Source organism: Dipteris shenzhenensis, chromosome 15 (assembly GCF_047967505.1).
Source record: "Dipteris shenzhenensis isolate YYH24624 ecotype China chromosome 15, Dip_SZ_1.0, whole genome shotgun sequence".
Taxonomy (NCBI): domain Eukaryota; kingdom Viridiplantae; phylum Streptophyta; class Polypodiopsida; order Gleicheniales; family Dipteridaceae; genus Dipteris; species Dipteris shenzhenensis.
In genome coordinates this window covers 46,551,287-46,573,022 of record NC_141610.1, presented here as the reverse complement: position 1 = coordinate 46,573,022, position 21,736 = coordinate 46,551,287, and the positions used below count along the sequence as shown (strand labels likewise).

At 46.9% G+C, this 21,736-nt stretch overlaps 1 protein-coding gene across 2 annotated transcripts in view; it reads left to right on the top strand.

The window, feature by feature from the left end:
- LOC147893901 (sulfate transporter 4.1, chloroplastic-like) overlaps positions 1 to 21,736 on the top strand; it is a 253,154-nt gene that overhangs the window by 24,354 nt on the left and 207,064 nt on the right. For both annotated transcript variants that reach the window (XR_015542224.1, XM_087385809.1), the window contains exons 3-4: positions 13,140 to 13,362; positions 13,472 to 13,640. Coding sequence is in view for 1 of the 2 variants with exons in the window: in XM_087385809.1 (XP_087241935.1) it covers positions 13,140 to 13,362; positions 13,472 to 13,640 (392 nt within the window). In the remaining variant the exon portion in view is untranslated. The remainder of the gene's footprint in view (positions 1 to 13,139; positions 13,363 to 13,471; positions 13,641 to 21,736) is intronic.

Below are 21,736 nucleotides of genomic sequence, written 5' to 3'. Positions count from 1 at the left end.
CTCCTGAGTGTCAGCAGTGGTAGCTGATAGGTGTCCACCTTCTGACCAATCAATGCCAGTTGGTCCCTTACCACTTTGACTTTCGTCAAGTGGTCATGTACAGACTCTCCTTCGTCCATGCCCAAATTGAAGAGCTGGTGTTGTAGAGTCAGTATATGAGAGATGTTATCCGTCTCATACAAGTCCTTCAGAGTGGCCCACACCTCCACTATGTTTGGATATGAGGAATCATAGAGTCCGCCGTCATCCCTATGACTAGAGTCAGGGCTCGAGCATCTCTATCCTCCCATGCTTCGAGCTCATCTTTGTCGACTGCTGGCATCAGAATCCTGCCCTCGTTATCTACAACAATCCTCCGGCCTTGCGTCGATTCTCATTGTGCGCTTCCACAGCTCATGCTAGAAGGTGACTCTGGATCTTTACCTTCCAGATGGGGTAATTTTCCCATCCAGCTTCCTAGACTCTCCAAAGTTAGGGATGGTATGAGAGGGTACATGACTGGCGGTAGGAGTATGAAGAGTAGTGGCAGAAGAGTCTTCTGACTTTGACATGCCTGCTGTAGATTTCACTCAGCAAGCAACATTGCGGTAGATGTAATGGAACTCTGCAAACCTTGTGAATCGGAGTTGCTTTCCTGAAGACCTCCTTCCTTCGATGTGAGAGCGTGAACCGTGCTCTGATACCATGTTGGAAATGAAGGATAGAAGCACTCTAACCTCTCAACCTTTATGCGGAATAGGAACAGCTCAGTCTCACTCGCTCAATGATACAGACCACGAACTAGAACCTCACTCTATAGATAGAGTATAGCCAGCATATACAAGAGAGAGAATATGAGAGAGAACTCAGATGCATTCTCCACCAAACAGTGGGCAAAAACTAGCTCAAGGTGAGCACAAAATATTCAGCAAGGGCTGGCTATGAATCTGGAACTGTACTGCTAGTCTTCTCCTGCTCCGCACTGCCTGCTTGAGGGCTTCAGTGGTGCTGTGGTGGATACCAAACGATGGAGGCAAGGAGCCCCTTTAATAAGGGACTGGAAGGGCTGCCACTGGCCGACTTTGCTGGTCGCGGTCCAGGACTAGCAGGCTGACCTGCTGATCGGCCCCTTGCTTGCTCCATAGAGCCTCCCCTAGGTAGCCTATGTAAAGGGCTGCCAGGGGGAGGCTCTATGCTATTTGAAGCATACCCTCCATTGGCTTTGGACATGTAGATCAGCTTCGCCTTCCAAGGCAATTCTGACAGTGATTGGGCAGGGAATCATGATTAGAGGAGCACCACAAGATATGCCTTTTCATTGGGCAATGGGACAATAAGTTGGATCCGTAAGAAGCATCCCTTTGTTGCTTTATCTTCCATAGAAGCTGAATATATGGCTGCTACACAAGCAGTATGTGAAGCATTATGTCTTTGACGGCTATGTGCAAATCTTGGCCTAGCACAGGCAATTCCCATTGAGATTGGTTGTGATAACACTCACCAAGGACAAAATTGCCAAGTGTCTTCATCTTTTGGATCTTCATGACAACTTAATCCTGAAGAGGGGGATTCATGCCTCTGCTACAGCATCTCAGGATTAAGTGTATTTTTGGTTACTTTTTGATCATGACAACCTTGTCAAATTTAAAGGGAAGTTTGTACCACATAATCCTCATGGTTGTAATAATGTATGGGATTGTGTGTACTTTATTGTCCCGTATCTCACTAGGCATTGGTTATATTTTTATTATGTATTCAGTGAAGCATCTCAACCACATATGCTCCACGCATTGGTGAGGTCTCTTGGATTTAGTTGCTACGTCGCCCAACCACGTCAAGATGGTTAGGTCTAGGGTTTCATATTTATGTTGTACTTTCATAATTTTGTATGGGTTGTTGGAATCTATTGCTTTGAGCTTCCTCCACTACATATAGGGCCTTTCAAGCCACCCATAACTCATTTCTCCACGCACGTGTTTCATTTATAACTGTTGTCAATTATAGACCCAAATATTTGTACGATGGCTCCTCGTCCATTGGCCTTCACTGAGTACTAGAAAACACATAAACTGAAATACTAATGTAGTACATCATATCAAGTCAGGCCAGAAAAGCCAAATAGTGTGTAACATGAGTGAGGAATGTCAGGCGCTTAGGGCTAATGCTCCAAGAACATGATTTGGCTCCATGTATTTAGGCTTCGTGATAGCTCTGTGGTGTGACGCAAAGAGCTCACGTATCTGCATCTATCGAGCTGTCTGGTGCTATGGTGGGGGGCGTGGTCTCCTCGATCTCTGGATCTGATGGGCTATGTCAAGTGTAATGCCATGTCTCTGTCGGTCGCCTCTGAGGAGAGGTGAGATAGCCTCAATCTGTGTGCTCTGGTCTCCTATTGCTTGTGAGATCCCCGTGTCCCTCGTCCAATAGTGGTGTCGTGTCGGCTCCCTCTAGTGACCCATCTATCTCTCATGTTAGCTAGTTCCTTCTCCTCTACTCCCGAGTGCCCTGGAGCTGACTCAAATGCATAGAAGTCGGTGACCTGCCTCTGTGCTCCATCCACCTCAGTGTCCTGTGACGTGGTGGTCGCATCCTGCTGCTCTCTGATCTGTCGTAGTAGTGTCTCTCTGGGTCTCCGCATCTCCATCAGGTAGAGCCCAATACATACCTGATATTGGAAGTGGACCAGTCGTGAGAGTGGGCCAAACCCATGTCCCTCCTGAAAAAGGCAATGGTAGCGCCCTCGGATCTCATAGTAGGCAGGACACATACAAAGAAAGTGCTCCTTGGTCTCGACCTGACCCATCGTGCATAGCATACAAGTCTGCTGCTCTCTGGGTATGCCTGCAACTCTCTCCCTGCTTCAATCCTCAGCTGATTGGGGGGGGGGGGGGAGAGAAAGAAAGAAAAGAAAGAAAGAAAGAAATTTTATTAGAGTCTTCGGAAGACCGATGGGTCAATGAGACTAAAAGAAAACCTGATACAAATCACAGTAAGGGTGGAGCTATTGAAACGAGCATCATCACCCATGCTGAATCCTAAGTCTGATCATACATAATCAAATACATCTGGATGTAACAATGAAAAGAAAAGGACTGGAGCGGAGCGGAATCCTCCGTATGTCATGTCGCCCTGGCCAGTGCATAGCCAATGATGGGACGCTGGGGCCCGTCAAGGGGTGCTGTGCGTCTCGGTCTCCTGGACGAGGCTCGATGCAAGACCAGAGCCACCGTGATTCTCGTGGGACGTATCTCGGGTCTAAACAATGACGGGAGGTCCCCTTGAGTGATCTATGTGTCCCCTTGATGTCTCGTGTGTCATGCTGCGATCGTCGGGTTGGGGTCTCTGTCATGTCTGCGGCTAGAGATTGGATGATCAATGTCACTCGATGGGAAGAACTCTATGATCTTGCTCTAAGAGGTGTCTGATGATGTGGCCAAGCCCCGTCGCCTGAGTAAGTGCTCTCTGTGTCGGCCCCCCTCGTGAATGAAGGCTGCGAGGCATCTCTGATCTCGGTAGGCGAGGAATCTGGAAAGGAGCCCGGAGCTGTCTCTGAAGAGGTAGTGGTAGAGAGAGAGAGAGAGAGAGAGAGAGAGAGAGAGAGAGAGAAAGAAAGTTTATTAAAGTCTTCGAGAGACCGTGAAGGTCTATGAGACTAAAGAGAACTGATACAATGAGCATAACGGTGGTGGTCTCAAAACGGGCCAACCAACCGTTTCTACAAAAAAGAGGTTATGAAGGACTGTGTGTCTAGTCCTGATACAAAAAATATGTGTCTACCTCCAGATGATACAAAGAAGAAGGGGGGGGCACCAAAAATGGGGCAGAGGGGGGAGAAAGTGTAGGTGGTGATCGTCAGAGACCAATCATAGAGGAGCCGTCAAATGGGAGGTCGGAAAAAACCCTGCGATAGATGATTGGCCTCTGACGTCACGCGGCCGAGTCAAGCTCGGTCGTCGGGGGCGGCGGGTGGCCCTGTGGATGAGGGCAACGGTAACCCCGTTGGGGCGGGCAGAGAGCAGAGACGAGATGTCATGGACCTGGATGTGTGAGTCTGTCCGCTGACGCAGCTGTTGTGGCTCTGGCTCTCGCTCATGTCCGCGTCGTCGGCTAGACTGAGAAGAGGTATCCTGTGACTGAAAGAAGTCAGTGATAGGCCGTTGGGTGTCCTCACGCTGTGTGTGCTGCTCGTGTCGCCGTGCTCGGAGAGAGGTATCTCGGTGGCGAGTCATCTCATGTAAGAAAGCGGCTAGGCATCGCTGATCCGGGAACTGCAGCATGTGTGGGAGGGAGCCGAATCCGTTGCGGAAGAGGCAGTGGTATCGGCCTCGAATGGCATAATAGATAGGACATCTGAAAGCAAAGTGCTCCTCCGACTCGATCTCCTGCAAGTCGCAAAGTGGGCAAAGGCGGTCCTCTCGTGGGATACCCTCTGCGCGTCCGCTCTCGATCCGTAATCGGTGTGACGAGACCCTAAACTGACCGAGGGAGATCCGGAGTGCATGTGGTAGATGAAGCTGTGTGTAACCCGGAGGTGTGATGAAGCCCTCCTGTGAGATCTGGAGGCAGTGTCGACGGTAGAAGTCAAGCTTCACAGGAAGCTCGGAGTGAAGAAACCATGTCCGCCAGGTGTGGAGCTGGAGCAGATCCGCTCGAATGAGAGAGAGAGAGAGAGAGAGGTAGAAGTAGAAGTATAATTTATTATCGTCCTCGGGGGGCAAAAAATGACCCATGGGACCTAAGTGACAAAAGACCCCAACGCTGCCGGAGAGGCAGTGGAGCGAACTGATGAGAGCTGTGTGGTGTCTACTAGTATCTGCTGGTAATCATCCCTGATATGTGCATATCTGGGGCACTGTAGGGCTACATGTGTCTTTGTCTCGACTGTCTGTGAATCACAAAATCTGCAAACTCTGGCATGTCGTGGCAAATTCAGCCAAGCTCCTTTCTCTATGGCCAAGGTATGTGACCGTGTGCGGAATCTGGCAATATTCCTGTTATAGAGAAGAGGGATGGGAGTGCTGATGTATGGTTGAGCAGAGGCATCTGATTTCATGAATGATGACCAGCATAGAGGATTTATTTGATCTTGGTAGTATTCTAACTTGGTCTTCCTTTCTACTGTCAGCCATTGAGCCTGTAGGGTGCATAGTGAGGACAACTGGAATTCCTGTAGTTTGACCTTTTCAGGTGGCATAGTCAAGTATGGTTCCACTTTCCATTTGCTGAACCATTTCCTTATGTCTGTTCCCCATCCTGTACATATGACTTTTATGGTTCTTTTGAAGTTTCATACTTGCTGTCCATGCTCTGTGTGGTAATCTGTCTGTTGGCATTTGTTGCACGTCCACTAGATATTGCATCACTCTGATCAATGCATGAAACTCAATTGGCCTCCTGCTTGTTTTCTAAAGGAGCACAAAGTACGGGGTAGTAGCCTTGGCTCCTAGATGTCGTCGTAGGAATGCTTTCTGCATTTTTTCAATCTCATTCCATGTAGATGGAGAGATGCTGCCTCCCCATACTTCTACTCCGTAGAGCACTATTTGGACCACATATGTATCAAACAACATATTCCGGATCTTCTAGTTCCGGGTGTCAGTGTGCTTGCAATCCTTTTCAAATTGATAGTATTTTCCCCAACCTGTGTCCAACCTTCTTTGTGCACACTTTGTGCACATTGCCACCATTTGTGGTCGGCTGGTATGTCGATGCCTAAATATTTAAAGGTGTTGACATATTCAATGGCCTGCCCTGCAAAGCTGATAACAGGAAGGTGTTCAGGTTGAGTGGTGCATACTGCCATCATTTTGGTTTTGGTGACATTAACTTGCATGCTGCAGCCCACTTTCATCGCAAAAGACCTGAAGTGTCTGTAGTAGTTGATGCATGGAATCAGAGTCATAAGCAAAAAGAACCACATCATCTGCATATAGAAGCAACAATATTGCCCGTATCCCGAGTGTGGATCCTTTTACCCCTTCTTCTGCTGTAAATTTATGTATGAGTTCTTCTAACTTGTCAACGCAGATTCCAAACAGTATAGGTGAGAGAGGACAACCGGACTTGGAGGAGATCTAACCATATGCTGCGGTTAATCTCATCTCGTGGGATCAACTCGGGCGGTGCATCCATGCTATATTGTAATGGGGGAAGCCGATCCATTTGAATGCCGTGACTGGCAAACCATGTGGTGACGCGTGCAAACCATGTTGTACCTGCCCCACTCTCAGATAGTCATATAGAGGACTCTAGTGACAGCCTCGGAAGTCACTCGTGAGGTAGGTCCCAAACTCTGTGGAGGAAGGTCACTGTCAGAAAAATGGCATCAACCTGGAGAGGGGTCATGGCAAACTCTGCCTGTACTATCTGATGGGGGACCGAGGGCTTACTCCGAATCATCCCTGGAGCCCATAATCACCTGTAGCCGCTCGAATCTCTTCCATTCTACTGCTGAAATATCACATCCCCAAAAAGGTGCCGCACACATGGTGGTCGGCCTCACTAGAGTGTCGAAAAGCCAACACTTCGTCGGTGGATCCTGGAAGTGCGCCTGGAAGCACTATCGCTCTAGTCCAGCCAAGGCAGCATGCCCTTGTGTGAGTCGTGTCATCGTGAAAATTGGCCTTGTGAAAATTGCACCCAAGTATGTGTAGGACTACACAATCTCCACTGGTTGACTCTGATATGTATAGCTATGTGCGTGAAGCACTGCGTAAGAGGTGTTGAAGATCATGACCTTGGTCTTCCCAAGGTTAACCATTAGGTCTCTCTCTCTGTAGAACACTTCCAAGGCATCTAGATGTCTCTGTAGTCCCTCTGCCGAAGATGACAGGAGGACTATGTCATTTGCGTATAGTAGAATTTGTATCAAGTTTGCTAGTGGTGCTTCCTCGCCTCCTAGGCGGTCTATGAAAGATGTAATCTCATCAATGTAGAGCCCGAAGAGAGTCGGTGAGAGAGAGCATCCCTACTTTACTCCGATCGTGCTCTCAACCCAGTTTGATAGGCCTCCTAGGACACGGACTCTCCCTCTAACGGACTCGTATAGGCTCACCACTCCCCAAATCAGAACCTCTGGAATATGCATATCCTGTAGTCTCTTGATCATGTGGGATCACCAGACAGTGTCGAAGGCCTTCCGAAAGTCTACAAAACAAGCGTAGACTTTCTGGCGTCTCGACCTCGCCTCCTCAATGATAGCCCTCAAGGTGAAGATGTGGTCTAGAGTGGAATGCTGTCTTCGGAAACCTGCCTGCCCTAGAGCATGCTGCCCATGTGCCTTTGTGTGGCTGCTGATCTCCCTCTAGAGTGGAGTGCTCTCATCTCTATGCACTCATCATCATACCAAGGATTCTGTGGCATCTTCCCTAGTGAGGCACGTGCAGATCGAGTTGTGGGGAAAGACTTGATGGCTGCGTCCATGACTACTGTGGAAAGGGTGTCTAAGGCGTGGGCGAGGTCTACAACATCTCCAAGTAGTAGGGCTGGAAGTCCCTTCGCCAAGTTGCTCACATAGATGGGATCCAGGGCATGATCAAAGTGAACCTGTACACGAGTAGGCGCGGGGGGGACCCTCTCTGTGGCTGGTAGAGATACAAAAGGCTAGGTACGAGTGATCAGCACCGAGTGGGGGAGGGGGCACAATAAAGTCGTATATTTGTGAGGTAAAGGCCAAGGGACCCAATAGGTAGTCCACTATGCTTGTCCCTCCGCCATGTGGGAAACAAGTGAGACCACCGGATGATGGCCATCTCTGTAGACCATTGTAAATGATCAAATCATGAACAGCCCCTAGCTCAAGTAGATGTCGTCCTCACTCTTTCACATGTGGTGCATCTGCAGAGTGTCTCACTATCCCGAGCTCAGCTGCTCTAGTTCTGGTACTATAAGGGAATCTGATGCAAAGTCTAGCAGGCCCACCTGCCTATTCCCTGTGCGTGCATCGAAGTCACCAAGAAGAAGGATGTCCCTCTACCTGGAGAATTTAGTGACGACTCGTATGGACTGTGCCCCTTTGTGGTGACCTCACGTGCATAGGATGAAGTATCTGGAGGGAAATAGCACACTGCTATGAGAATCGGTCGTGCGTCTGGTAGCTGGACTCGTATCCACATGTGTCGTGCATGCTCCTCTCTCCGTGCCACTGATATGAGAGGTCTCATGTGTGATCTAAAGAGGATAGCCACTCCCGCCGAACCCCGCACACCGGTGTCTCTACTCGTCTACTTCCTATGAGATGACTCCCATGTATATCCTGTCATGGTGGGTAGTCCTCTCTCGGGGCTCTCATGTGTCTCAGTGTAGAAGACCATGTCTCTGTTAGTGTATGCCTCCGAGAAACCACCTGGATCAGACCAGATTGTGCCATTGCAATTGCACACTGCAATTCTCAGTCCACTTTGTGTCCTTCTGGCCCGACACCGTCATAATTCACCCTCTTCTTTCTCTTCCTTTTCTTCCTTCTCCCCCCGGTCCTGATCTCCTCTCTCTCGGATGATCATCCTACCATCTCTGTACGCAGCCCATTTCCCTGCTTCTCTCGCTGCCATGACGTGTACCATACCTTCCCTCCGGTGTTCCTGCTGTAGGAGGGTGAGGTCATTGTCTAGGTAGATCCGGCTTCCTTTCAAGGTCACCCTTATGCTCTAGAGAGAGAAACAAAGAAAGAAAGAAAGTTTATCAAAGTCTTCGGGAGACCGTGAAGGTCTATGAGACTAAAGATAACTGATACAATGAGCATAACGGTGGTGGTCTCAAAACGGGCCAACCAACCGTTTCTACAAAAAAGAGGTTATGAAGGACTATGTGTCTAGTCCTGATACAAAAAAAATGTGTCTACCTCCAGATGATACAAAGAAGAAGAAGGGGGGGGCACCAAAAAATGGGGCAGAGGGGGGAGATACAGTATACATGTGCAGGTGGTGATCGTCAAAGACCAATCATAGAGGGGCCGTCAAATGGGAAGTCGGAAAAAACCCTGCGATAGATGATTGGCCTCTGACGTCACGCGGCCTAGTCGAGCTCGGTCGTCGGGGGCGGCGGGTGGCCCTGTGGATGAGGGCAACGGTAACCCCAGTGGGGCGGGCCGAGAGCAGAGACGAGATGTCATGGACCTGGATGTGTGAGTCTGTCCGCTGACGCAGTTGTCGTGGCTCTGGCTCTCGCTCACGTCCGCGTCGTCGGCTAGACTGAGAAGAGGTATCCTGTGACTGAAAGAAGTCAGTGATAGGCCGCTGGGTGTCCTCACGCTGTGTGCTGCTCGTGTCGCCGTGCTCGGAGAGAAGTATCTCGGTGGCGGGTCATCTCATGTAAGAAAGCGGCTAGGCACCGCTGATCCGGGAATTGTAGCATGTGTGGGAGGGAGCCGAATCCGTTGCGGAAGAGGCAGTGGTATCGGCCTCGAATGGCATAATAGATAGGACATCTGAAAGCAAAATGCTCCTCCGACTCGATCTCCTGTAAGTCGCAAAGTGGGCAAAGGCGGTCCTCTCGTGGGATACCCTCTGCGCGTCCACTCTCAATCTGTAATCGGTGTGACGAGACCCTAAACTGACCGAGGGAGATTCGGAGCGCATGTGGTAGATGAAGTTGTGTGTAACCCGGAGGTGTGATGAAGCCCTCCTGTGAGATCTGGAGGTAGTGTCGGCGGTAGAAGTCGAGCTTCACAGGAAGCTCGGAGTGAAGAAACCATGTCTGCCAGGTGTGGAGCTGGAGCAGATCCGCCCGAATGAGCCGGTTGACCTCCTGGTCAGTGGGGGAGAGAGGAGATGGTGGAGCGTCGAGGCTGTACTGAAAAGGAGGCAACCGGTCTAAGTCGAGGCCCAGTCGGGTGAACCAACTGGAAAGACCACTATACCAGCATCGCTGGTCCTCATCAATGGATAAGGCCATAGAGGAGGATAGGGCTAACCAAGGTAGGCGGAGGCGACTGTCAGCGGAGGAGCCAAAATCCCTGACTCTGTGGAGGTAGGTGATAGCCTGAAAAGCCGCATCAAGCTGTAGGGGTGAGGCGCCGAACTCTGCTAGAATGATCTGGTGTGGTACCGATAGATCTTGTAAGTTCCTCAGCTATCCATAGGTTGGTTCCTTTCAGCTTGTGTGACTATCGTAGGATCTTGAATCTTAAATATCGTGAGTTAAATGTAATAACAGCAGGACCTTAACGATGACTAATACGGACTGCTCTAGCTTCATCATCATCCTTAGAGTTATCAGGCTTGTCGTCTTCATCTGCTGTCCAGTCAATCTTAGGCATGGCTGCTGTAATATGTGCTAAGGTATCACTGAACGAATCCTCCTCATTGTACCATCCATCTGGGAGCCCCCCAATTCTGAATTTTAATGCATTATCTCATATGGCTTCATGTTCCGTAATTTCTTCTTGAATATGAGCTTTGTTTACCTTTGCTCCAAACTCCACAATGACCTCCTGCTTGGCTGTCTGCATTTAAGTTTGAACCAAATCCTTAACTGTGGAGACTAACTGGGGATTAGGTCGGGAAGCCTTGCAAGACTTTACAACCTCGTAAATTACCTCCTGCTTACCAGGTCCTTTAAGAACGTGAATTCTAGCAATAGCATCTGCCAATTGTGTGTGTGAGAGAGAGGATGAACTGTGCTTAAGAGAGAGAGTAGGAACAATAATATATATTGTCCCAATGAGTGGAAAAACATAGTGTGCCACTATCTAGCAACAGAGTGCTGCCTTACTTCTAGAATTGCTCTCCTACCTCCTCATGGCACCTTCAAAACACTCTCATCCTGTGTGCCCTCCTAGAGCTTCAGTGGGCTGTGTAGTGGTGCTTCGTGGACACTCCTTGCTGCTGCTCGTCCAAATGAGCACATATAGATGGGTGCTTCACGAACCTTGGATGTGTTTGTTGCTCTGGAACTGCAGCCTTTAAGTGCAGGATACTGCTCTTCACCCTGTAGTTGATCTACTGGTTGTACTGCAACTCTACTGAATGATCCTCAGCCTCCTTGCTGCCTTGTTAGACAGCCAACAATGAAGGCTTGGTAGAATAAAATGGCTCCAGGCCTGGGGGCCCTTTTATTGGCCCAAAAACCCTCCATAAATACTCGAATAAGCTCCAAGCACCTATCTTTTGCATGCCTTTGACCTGTTTGTATGCGCCAAACAGCCCCTGGCTGCCCCAAAAGGTCCCTGGGAGAGGCAACATGAAGGTAGAATACTATGGGGGAGCAAAAAGGGGCACTATGGTAGTATGCCTCGGGCTCAAGAGGCTGCTACCGATGATGATGCTATGGCTGTAGCTGATGTGGAGGATTCAGCTACTACTAGGGCTGCAACTGGTGCGCATTGACACTATTAGTCTGTAGTCTGTTGCACATCTGTTGATTGTTAACATTGTCGAATGTGTCATGCCATCCTTTTTGTTGTTTGGTGTGCTGAATTTTGGTCTGTCTGCCTACTTAGTCTCTTTTGCCATGCTCTCCCCCATTCTCACACTCTTCCTATGTTTGCTGCCATTGTTGCTGTTTCTCTTCCAGCTTCACACTGGGGAGAAGGGCATGATGCCCTTTATGCCCTACATTTCTGCAAAACGGCAAAGCAAAGGTAGGTAGAGGATGGAAAGGGGGCAGGACTGGAGAGGGAGGGGGCGGTTGGGCTGTTGCTGAACAGGTCTAGGCAGAGCTACATAGGGGTGGGAGGGTTTTGATGTGGGAGAGAGCTTTGCGAAAAGGGGGTTGGGGAGGAGGCTGTGTGAGACAGGGAGGAGTGATCTGTGCTGCGCAGGGAGGTGGGTTGAAAAGTGCCTAGCAAGGGTTGGGGGCGGATAATATGAAGCAAGGTGCAGGGGACGTGTTGGAGCAGGGGGGCAGCAATGCTCAGTGATTCTCAAGGGATGGGACGGAGCAATTGAGTGGTGGGGGAAGGGCTGGCTGAGGGAGCAGGGAGGTGTAGGCTGAGGGGGCTGGGAGAGGCGGATAGAGGAAGTAGGGAGGGGGAGAAAGGTTTCTTCAGATTTGCAAGAGACCAAAATGGAGTATGAGATAAAAGTCTGGAGACTGGAATAGGCCATAATCATATACCCCATGTAGGGGTACTGGGTGTCTAGCACATCTCTATGTGTGCCGTGGAGGAATGAAAACTGGAAAACAACCTGAAAATATATCTCGAACATGGAGATTGTTATGGAGTTGGGCTACGGTCTTTGTCTTTGGAGTCCCTTGTGTCTTTGAAATGTGTTTGAGATGTTGACTGGTCGATCTTTGGTCTGCTTTGTGGATCTCATTAACGAGAGCTCCAAAGATTCTAGTCACTTATAGCAAATCCTAGACCAATTCTACCTGCCAAAACTCACTAGAGTACATCACAAAAGATTGTCTCACGACCTTCAGACTGCAGTAAACTTTCTTACGATTTGTGGCCTCCTAAATGAGAACTCCAAAGTTGAGATATGGGCTGAGGTAGACTAATCCCCGTTTGACCCTGCCTGATGTTCTACCCCTTTGCCATCAGATGGTCTGATAGTTGCTAGTGTCCATAGAGTCTCTTGCTTTGTGAATCATGATCGACTATGGTATTGATGGTTCAAGCTGTCATCAAATAACTTGGCGAGGATCAGTGCAAGTATCTTTAAAATGTGTTAGGAATTCTACTTGTCTTTTTCCATTTTGAAGCTTCTTTATTGGCTCCTTCAATTAGGAGGTAGTGAAGTGGGTGGAACTGGTGGGGTGAGGGATATCCAAGACATCTTGTTGGGGATGGTTAGGGACATCGTACAAAATATCCGCGTAGGTCTTCCAAGGAGAAAAGGTCCCTTTCTCCCCACGAGTTTCGTTAAGAGTTCTTTGGAATCTGCCAGGCAAGAAACTGCTCCTGCCCAGTTTTCTTTTCATTGTACAACAGTAAGTGGTAGGCAAATCAAGAAAAGAGGAAGTAAGTCAAGTTTCATTAATATTGTTTCTTTAACCTTTCATTTTGCCTACGACAAGAGTATGGAAAAGCAAAGTCAGAGTGTGTGGACTTTGGCTTTTCTACTTGTTAAATGGGATTATTCCTTTGCTTATAACTTGTCTTTGTTCTGGTATTTGCTTATGCTGCTTTGGGTGTTGTCAATATTGGACCAGTTGCTTTGGTTTGCCTACAATTTGGGTTTTTTACTTGTTGAACGAGGACTACTTCTTTGCTACAGATGCAGGATTTGTCCCAGTGTTTGCTTATGCCATCTTTGGGTCATCAAGGCAGCTGGCTGTTGGACCAGTTGCTTTGGTTTCTCTACTGGTTTCAAATGTTCTTACAAAGATTGTTGACACGGGGGATACTGAAACAGATGAGGCAGAAGAATATTATTCAGAGTTGGCAATTTTGTTAGCGTTGATGGTCGGACTCGCAGAGTGTGCGATGGGGATCTTAAGGTGACACTGTAGTTTTTGCAGTTTCTATGGAAGCTTCTTATTTATCAATGCTTATCTGTGATAAATATAGATCACAAATCAGATCCTCATGTGTAAGGGCTGATTGCAGGCTTGGATGGTTGATTCGTTTTATCAGTCATACAGTGATTTCAGGTTTTACATCTGCTTCGGCTGTTGTCATTGCTCTCTCACAGGCCAAGTATTTCCTTGGCTACAGTGTCACGCAAAGCAGCAAGATCATTCCGCTTTTAAAGAGCATTTTTTCTGGTTTGAGTGGGGTAAGTTGTTTATGGCTGTAAATCATTCAATAAGAATCTAGAGCTTTGATCTATGAAATACATATGGGAATATCTCAAAATCTCAGGCTTCTGGCTATCCTAAACTCACCAGAATGGCACTAGATGTGAAATGACGAGCGTGAACTTTCATACAGGGAAGTCAACAACCTCATTGCAATTATGACTTGACTTTGGCCATGTAATTAATCTTAGTTTTGTAAGCTTCTAATTGCCCCTTTTAATCTCTATCAAACTTTTTGAATGAAAGTCATGACCCTTTCCCTGCTTTGTGTGATTTGATGGAAAGTTGATTGAATGGTTGCCAGATTGAGCCGCATGAGATTTTTTACTCATGCGTGGTCTCCGTTGGAGATTTTTCCTCTTCTTACGTGATTTTTTGTTGTGTATCACCCCCTTCTTGTGTGCTTCTGTGATCTTGAGGTGTAACTTCATCAAAAGCAGTGGAGCTAAGCTTGTTGGGCCTTTTATCTCCCTCCTTGATTCCAATTTTGCATATCCTCTCTGCTCTACCTTGCACACTACTTTAGGCTCTCCTGTAAAGGATCCTAATCCCAATTCCAGGCCCTTTGTATTCCTTCTTGCTTGCCACAGGCCTTCTTTTTTCATTGCAAAATATACAATGGACACTCTTCCAATTTCCAATGAACCAAGAAGCCCTTGATTGAAGTGATTCAACCCCTTACCACTACCCCTCCTTGACCCACCCCGACCTAGTGTAATACTCTAGGGGCCTGCATAGAAAGCAAGTTAATAATCATCCCCATATTGGAGGTAAGGAGAAAGTGATTTAAGACGAGGAGCAATAATAATTATTGCAAGACAAACTTTTGTACCAGATTTGGGAGTATCGCTCAAGGGTAGCATCATTATCAATGAAGGTTGTCCATAACAAGCTTAGAGTGGGTTTTCTTTTTTGGTGTCTATATTCCTCGTAATCCACAAAGCACCTTTGTAGAGGGCTTGTAAACAATACACCTGTACTATAGTATTTGCCTCAACATTTCCCTTGTGTAAATGATCATGCTTGTATTGTCTCACATCAAGAGGAGGGCTCACGATAGCCAGAACATTTTCTCACACTGAGAGCAGACGATATATGCGGACATTACGGAGTTCTCCAGGCACGGAGACATCCTCCTCCTTGGTGACTCCAATGCATGCACGGGAGATAGACAGGTGGGCTTGCTAGACTTTGCATCTGATTCCCTCGTACTGCTAGAACTAGATCTAGCAGAGCTCGGGAGAGAGTGACACTTAGCAGATGCAACACATGTGAAAAGGTATCGGTGACACTACTTAAGCTAGGGGCTGTCCATGACTTGATCATATAGAATGGCTCACTTGTCTGGTAGGCTCACTTGTTTCCGGTCCCTTGGTCTTTGTACCATGGATACATGATTTTATTGTACCCCCCCCCCCCCCCCCCCCCCCCCGGCCCGCTCGGCGTTGATCACTCGTACCTGGCGTTTAGCATCTTGGCCACCATGCCAACCACAGGGAGAGCCCCCCCCCACCCACCCGTGTCCAAATCCATTTTGACCATGCTCTTGATCCTGTCTACATTAGCCACTTAGTCTATGAGCTCCTGGATCTACTTGGAGATGATGCAGACCTCACTCGGGCTTCGAGCACCCTTGTTTCAGTGGTACAGGATGTTGCCGCTAGATGACTCATTCCTCAACACGTGCCAGTTGGGAAGATGCCCAAGAACCCCTAGTATGGTGATGAGTGCAGAGAGATGAGATCTCACCTTACATGCGAGCGTGCCGCCGTGGGCCATCTAACAACACACGAGACACAATGGATTTCACGACAATTGACGCATCGTAAGAGGAGGGCCTTCCTCACACACAGGATGGAGGAGGTGATCTGATCATTTCAAGAGGGATACCCTACAATTGGGTGGGGGATTCTATGCTGCATATTCCCATCATCGATCCAGAGGTCTGGCACACATATGCGAGCTCACTCCGTTCAGTGGTTCAGGATGCTTCTGCCATATATCATTCCGATGCACGACTCGAGCCATAGCATGTGCCCTAGCTAGGACCCCACCATTGCATGGGCACTTTTATCAAAAGAAAATCCATCCATCCCCATCACAAACTCGGCAATTTGGGACACATATGCGACATCACTCTATGGCACTCATCCCGAGCACCACATGATATGCATTCTTTGCCCAAGCCCACCACATCCACCTTGTTTACCATATGGAATGTGTAGGCTGCATCACGCTAACTCCTGAACAAGAGAGTCCAATACCTTTGGGGTTACGGATAGAGTATTACGTAGATGGACAGGAAGTCTTGGCCGTGACCCAGCACAAATATTCAATCATGTTGTGTGTCACGGCTTTCCCACTTGGTTTGAGTACCACAACCATAGTACCGATACACAAAGCAAGGGCTCCCCCCATGGGAACTACTACACTCTCATGATTGGCCACACACTGGCCAAGATATACGGGTCTATACTAGAGAGTGATCAACACCTTAACAGAGGCATAGGGGCAACGGGCTTGGGGATAGGCTGGGTTCCATAGATAGCACTCTACTGGAGACCACATCTTCACTCTATAGGCCATCAATGAGGAGGCGCGATTGCAGGTGATGAGTCTATATGAGTTAGTCATAGGGGGAGTACGTGCCCTAGATGGCCTGCCAGCGGAAGCACGATTGGAATGAAGCAGGGATGCCCTTTCTCACCGATAATTTTTTTGGCTCTATATTGATGAGATCCCTTCACTATAGCATTGGATGATGAGATCCCTTCATTGATAGCCTTGGAGGTGAGGCATCATTGCTTGCCAACCTGATGATACATATATTGTTATAGGCACATGATATCATCCTCATATTATCCTTAGTAGCAGGCTTACAGACATCAAGAGGCCCTAGGGGTGTTTCGTATGGTGAAAGACTCGATAGTCAGCCTTGGTAAGACCAAGGTCACGATTTTTAACATGTATGTGCGGTGTTCCATCGATAGAATTTCAATTACTGTGGGGACGTAGTGGAGATCGTACAGTCCCACACTTCAGTACCTAGGGCCAGTTTTCACAGGACCACTTTTCACGATGACTCATGCACAAGGGCATAGCTTACAAGAGATTGAAAGCTCTGGCTTGATTAGAGCAATAGTGTTTTCAAGCATATTTTCGGGATCCCTCGACAAAGGGATGGTTGTTTGATACCGTGGTGTGGTCAACAACCATGTCTTCAGCATCCTTATCTAGGGAAGTAACCTCTCGAAGACTGCATTGAGAAGATTTAAACGCTACAGGTGTGTGGGATCCAGGATGATTCGGAGCAAGCCTTCAGTCCTCTCCCTCAAATAGAGTCTGGAAGGATGCAAACAGAGCTGGAAAATAGCAAACTCAACCAAGAAAGAGGACAAAGCACAAGCATACAAATGGTAAGCATTTTCTTTGTCTTCTCTCCTCCCCATGTTATCATTTCTACTACCAACCCTTGTGTGTCTGGAGCCTTCCCGTTAACTAGCTTTTTCAGGCCTTTGCCCATGTCTTCCTCAGTTATGATGCCCTTTGCTGCCTTGACACTATATTCGTGGCTGATTTTTTATTTCCCATCTCTTTTGTAGAGGCTTTTGATGAACCGTACCATGCTTTCCCATTGTGCTTTCCTCTCTTGAAGTTTGTTGCCATGCAATTATTGGAAGAACATTTTGGGTTCTGTTTCAGCTCCTCAAAGCTCTCAATCTGTTTGCTTTTGAGGAATATCCATTTTTCTTCCTTACTGCTGAGCTATTTTTTTATAATTAAATCCTTTTGAATACTAGCGCATTCATATATAGATTGAATCCCTTTCCAAGCTTTGGAGATTTCTAACCATGGGAATTATGTTATCTATTATGCTTAAATTTACAAGTGTGAGCCTGTGGGATCTTCTCATCATAACTTCCAAAGTTTTCTCTAGGTCTTTTCCTGATTGCCTCAACTACACCCCACAGCTTCATAGCTTAAGCTTGAATTTTCAAATAAACTCGGCATTTTCTAGAAGAGGGCATTCATTGGCTGACTCATTGTGGCTAATTCACGTGTCTCACAGATATGTAAGTACAAATTGTGCTTTCACAAGACCATACTAATCAATGAAAGTATTACAATAAGCAAATGATTCATGCCTTTCCAGCTTAAAGCACAATTAAAAGCAAAAACTAAATAGATAGACTTAGTTCTTACCTCCCTATAAAGTCTTCAAATAATAATGAACTACCCCTCAATCCCCCAATTAGCTCCTAGCAAGCATGTTCCTCTTTAGTGACCTCATGTGCATAGGACGATGTATCTGGGGGGAAATAGCACACTGCAATGAAGATCGGTTGTGCATCTGGAAGCCGGACTCGTATCCACATGTGTTGTACATGTTCCTCTCTCCGTACTTTGGATATGTCTTACGTATGATCTGAAAAGGACAGCTATACTCCAGAGCCATACCCCAATGTCTCTCCTCGTCTCCCTCCTATAGGCTGACTCCCAAGTGTATCCTATCACTTTGGGCAGCCCTCTTTCTGGGCTCTCATGTGTTTCGGTGTAGAAAATCATATCTTTGTCGGTGTATGTCTCTGAGAAACCCCCCGTATTGGACCACAGGGTTCCGTTGCAATTCCACATAGCCACTTTCAATCCAATTTGTGCACTCATCCCATGCACCTGACACGTTAGGTGCTGTCCATCTCCCCATCTTCTCTTCCCTGTCTACCCTCTCCCGGATACTCACCTTATCATCTGTATAGGCAGCCCTTTTCCTATTCTCTTGCTGCCTTCAGGCATACCATGCCTTCCCGTCTGTGCTCTTTCTGTAAGAGGGTGAGATCATCATCCAAGTATCTTCTAGTCCCTTTAAAAGGTGCCCTCATGCTCATGAGGGTAGCTCTGTCCGTTGCGGTCCGGATCTTCATCACTAATGGCCTTGTTGGTATCTCCATCTTGCCTACCCTCCAAGCTGCCTCATATGTGAGGTTGACACCCACCTTATTGAACAAAGCTTGGGCATCTGCCATTGGGGTATCTCCCACTGTTAAGCCTCTTCCATGGGGCATCTGCCATTGGGGTATTCTCTGTTTTGAGCTCTTCCATGGCTTTTCAGCCCCCCTCCAAGGTCATTTGCATGTCTTTCATCTCCTGTAATTCAATTCCCAACACATATACCTTGTCTTGGAGTTTGGTTTTCTCAGTTTCCCATCCTGCTTTTTCCTTCTCCCATTCCTCTTTCTTGGCTTTTTCTTTCCTCATTTCTCTTGTACTTTCCTTCTTTGTTTTTTGATCTCAGCTAGTGTCTTGTCCACGTGGACTTTCTTAGCCAATAGAGCCACATTTGTGGCCTCCAAACTGTCAATGTTTTCTATCAACATGAGGCATATCTTGCTGAGGCATATGAGCACATCTTATGTATGTCCCTATTCAGAGGGCTGCCATAGCTGTTTCCAAAGCTTATTTTTCCCAAATATCCTCTACACACCCTTGTGTAGGCATTGTGCAAGGTAACCTTTGTAAATCATTGCTAGTTGCAGAAATGTGCAGCAAGATTGTGACTTACATTCTTTTCTTGAGTGAAATCTTGGAAATCTTGATGATCTTGATGTCTTCAAAGTCACAGGCCTATGAGACAACATACAAACCAAAAGAGTAAACACGACATCTGAATAATCGGAGGGTCAAGGGAGTTCTCAAGGCAGCTCATGGGAGTGCGTATTGGATCTCAAATTATTATAGGTATGATCTACTGTAAAGATAATCGACCTCCCGTTTACATTGGTTTAAGATTGAGAGCCTTTGGGTCTAGATTTGAAGTCTCTTATTAGTGCCTTCCCCTCTCTATAAACAACCCACTTTCATTCTGTCCGAGCATCCTTCACTTTAGCCAATTCTGTAGCTCTACTATAAGGGGTCACAAATAAAGTGGCTGCCACATTGAGTAGCTCTCTAAGAAGATGGAACCTACTTGTTTCCTGTAAATGACGGAGCTAGATGCTCAAGGTGGAGACTTGAACAATCTTTAAGGAACTACATAGAAGTTACAGTAACAAAACCTCAAACATGAGAAACATCCAAAGAAGAGAAGATGTGATAAGTGATTTGAAGAGTGATCTTGAATGGGTGTATATCAACAAGGAAAGAATGCCTAAAGCGAATACAAGAAGCTGAAGAGGACAAAGATTGGACCTTACAGAGTGTTGAAGAAGATTGGCACTAAAGCCTACAAGATTGAGTTATCATCAGGCTCAATCCTATTTTATGTTGCGGATTTGTATGGCTACCAGGTGAGAATAAGCATAGTAGAGATTGGCAAGATGGTTAAAAATGAAGAAGATGCAGAGCAGATGATCGGCTCCAATGTAATCAAAATGGGCTTGAGATGATGATGATGATCTATAGTACATTTTGGATGAGCAGACTTTGAAGATAAAGGAGAAATATATATACAAAGTACTTAATCAAGTGGAAAGGAAAAGACATGAGGTAAGGCACATGGATGTGAGAAGAGAAGCTAAAGGATGAATATCATTTCTTGTAGAAAAAGATCAAAGAAGAAAAGAACAAGCTGGCTTGAAACGAATTAGCTAGCATGCGTATTTGTCCATCTCTAATTATTAATTTGGAAATTTTAAAACAAAGGGAATTTGATGCAGGAGTATATGTTGCTCATTTGCAAGCACGTGGGTGCTTTGTTGTATTTGCAAGCATGTGAAGAGGTAAGGAATATGTGGCAGCAGCCCATGTTGTAAAGTAGGGAGATTGATTGGAGATTAAAAAAAGGTGGACTCTCAAGGGACATTTGGAAGAGATGCCCATTGCCATCTTTATCTCCTGCTCCTTGATTCATAATCCTCAGACTCATTCAGGATTCAGGAAGACAGTCATTTTTATTGGAGGCATTTTTTGGGAGCAAAAGAGTGAGAACAATTACGCAAGAGCTGCTTCGACCAGAGAGCTGAGCTGAAGCTCCTTCTTCCTTCTATTGAAAGTGTAAATACAAGCTGTGAAATATTATAGAGTATTCAGTGCTCTCTTGTGTTTGCTCCTTATTGCCATCAATATGATGCTATGGGCGTACGTGAGAGAGAGGTAGGAGTGAACCCATGATAGAGTGTGTTTGTTTGAGTTCCTTACTGCATGCATGTTTTTGTTGAGCAAAGGAATATTGGAAAAGAGAAAACTTGAAGGGGTGAGCAATGTGAGTGCCTGTGCTGACATTGAGAACATTAAAGTCTTTTGGGATTTTGTTAGTTTTTTCTTTAAGCTAGGGGACCATGCAGAAACAAGTTTTGCATCCTACTAATCAAGTGTGTTATGTTTAGGAAACAACAATCTACCAAGAAGTCGTTCAAGTCACAATTCAATATATATCTATACAATATTTGCTCCAAGAATGACATATATTATTAAAACCACTTAAGCGCATCATTACGATCGGAAAGATGTAAATATCTTTCTGAACATCCACATGAAGAAGAATCTTCAGATGAAAGGGAGTCTCCAAATGATGTCACAAGTCTATTCTTTGCTCTCCACAAAGCCTTGACTCCCTCTCTCCATATTTTCTCCTCCCCCTCAAACCCATTGCCCTCCCCGGCCCCCAGGTTGGAAGATGAATGGTCACCTCCCCACTTGCGAGCCCCCAAATAAGGTGTGCATCGGGGGGGTGGACAAGAGAGAGAAAGGAAAGCATGGGGCTGCCACATGGGCTGCTAGCACATGAGCTGCCATGTGGGCAGCACAAGGAAAAGCAAGGACCTGGCAGTGATGACATGGACAAACAAAGGACGGATGACATCAGCAACTGCATGGCGCTGCCACGTGTCTACCAGTGGATGGCTGAAGCAGGATCTAAGGGCTGGAACAGGCCTGTAAAGATATAGGACCAGCAGGACTACATGGAGGACAGAAGAGGCAAAGAGAGGAGCAAGGGGGGCTGGTTCCTTGCCCTTACGTAGGGGCTGGTTGGGCTGAGCCAATCAGGTTGGTTGGTCCAGCCAACCAAGTCGGCCCACAGGCCAGCAAAGGGGGCTGGGCCCCTGCATAGAAGTGAGGACCTTTGGTCCAGTTTTGA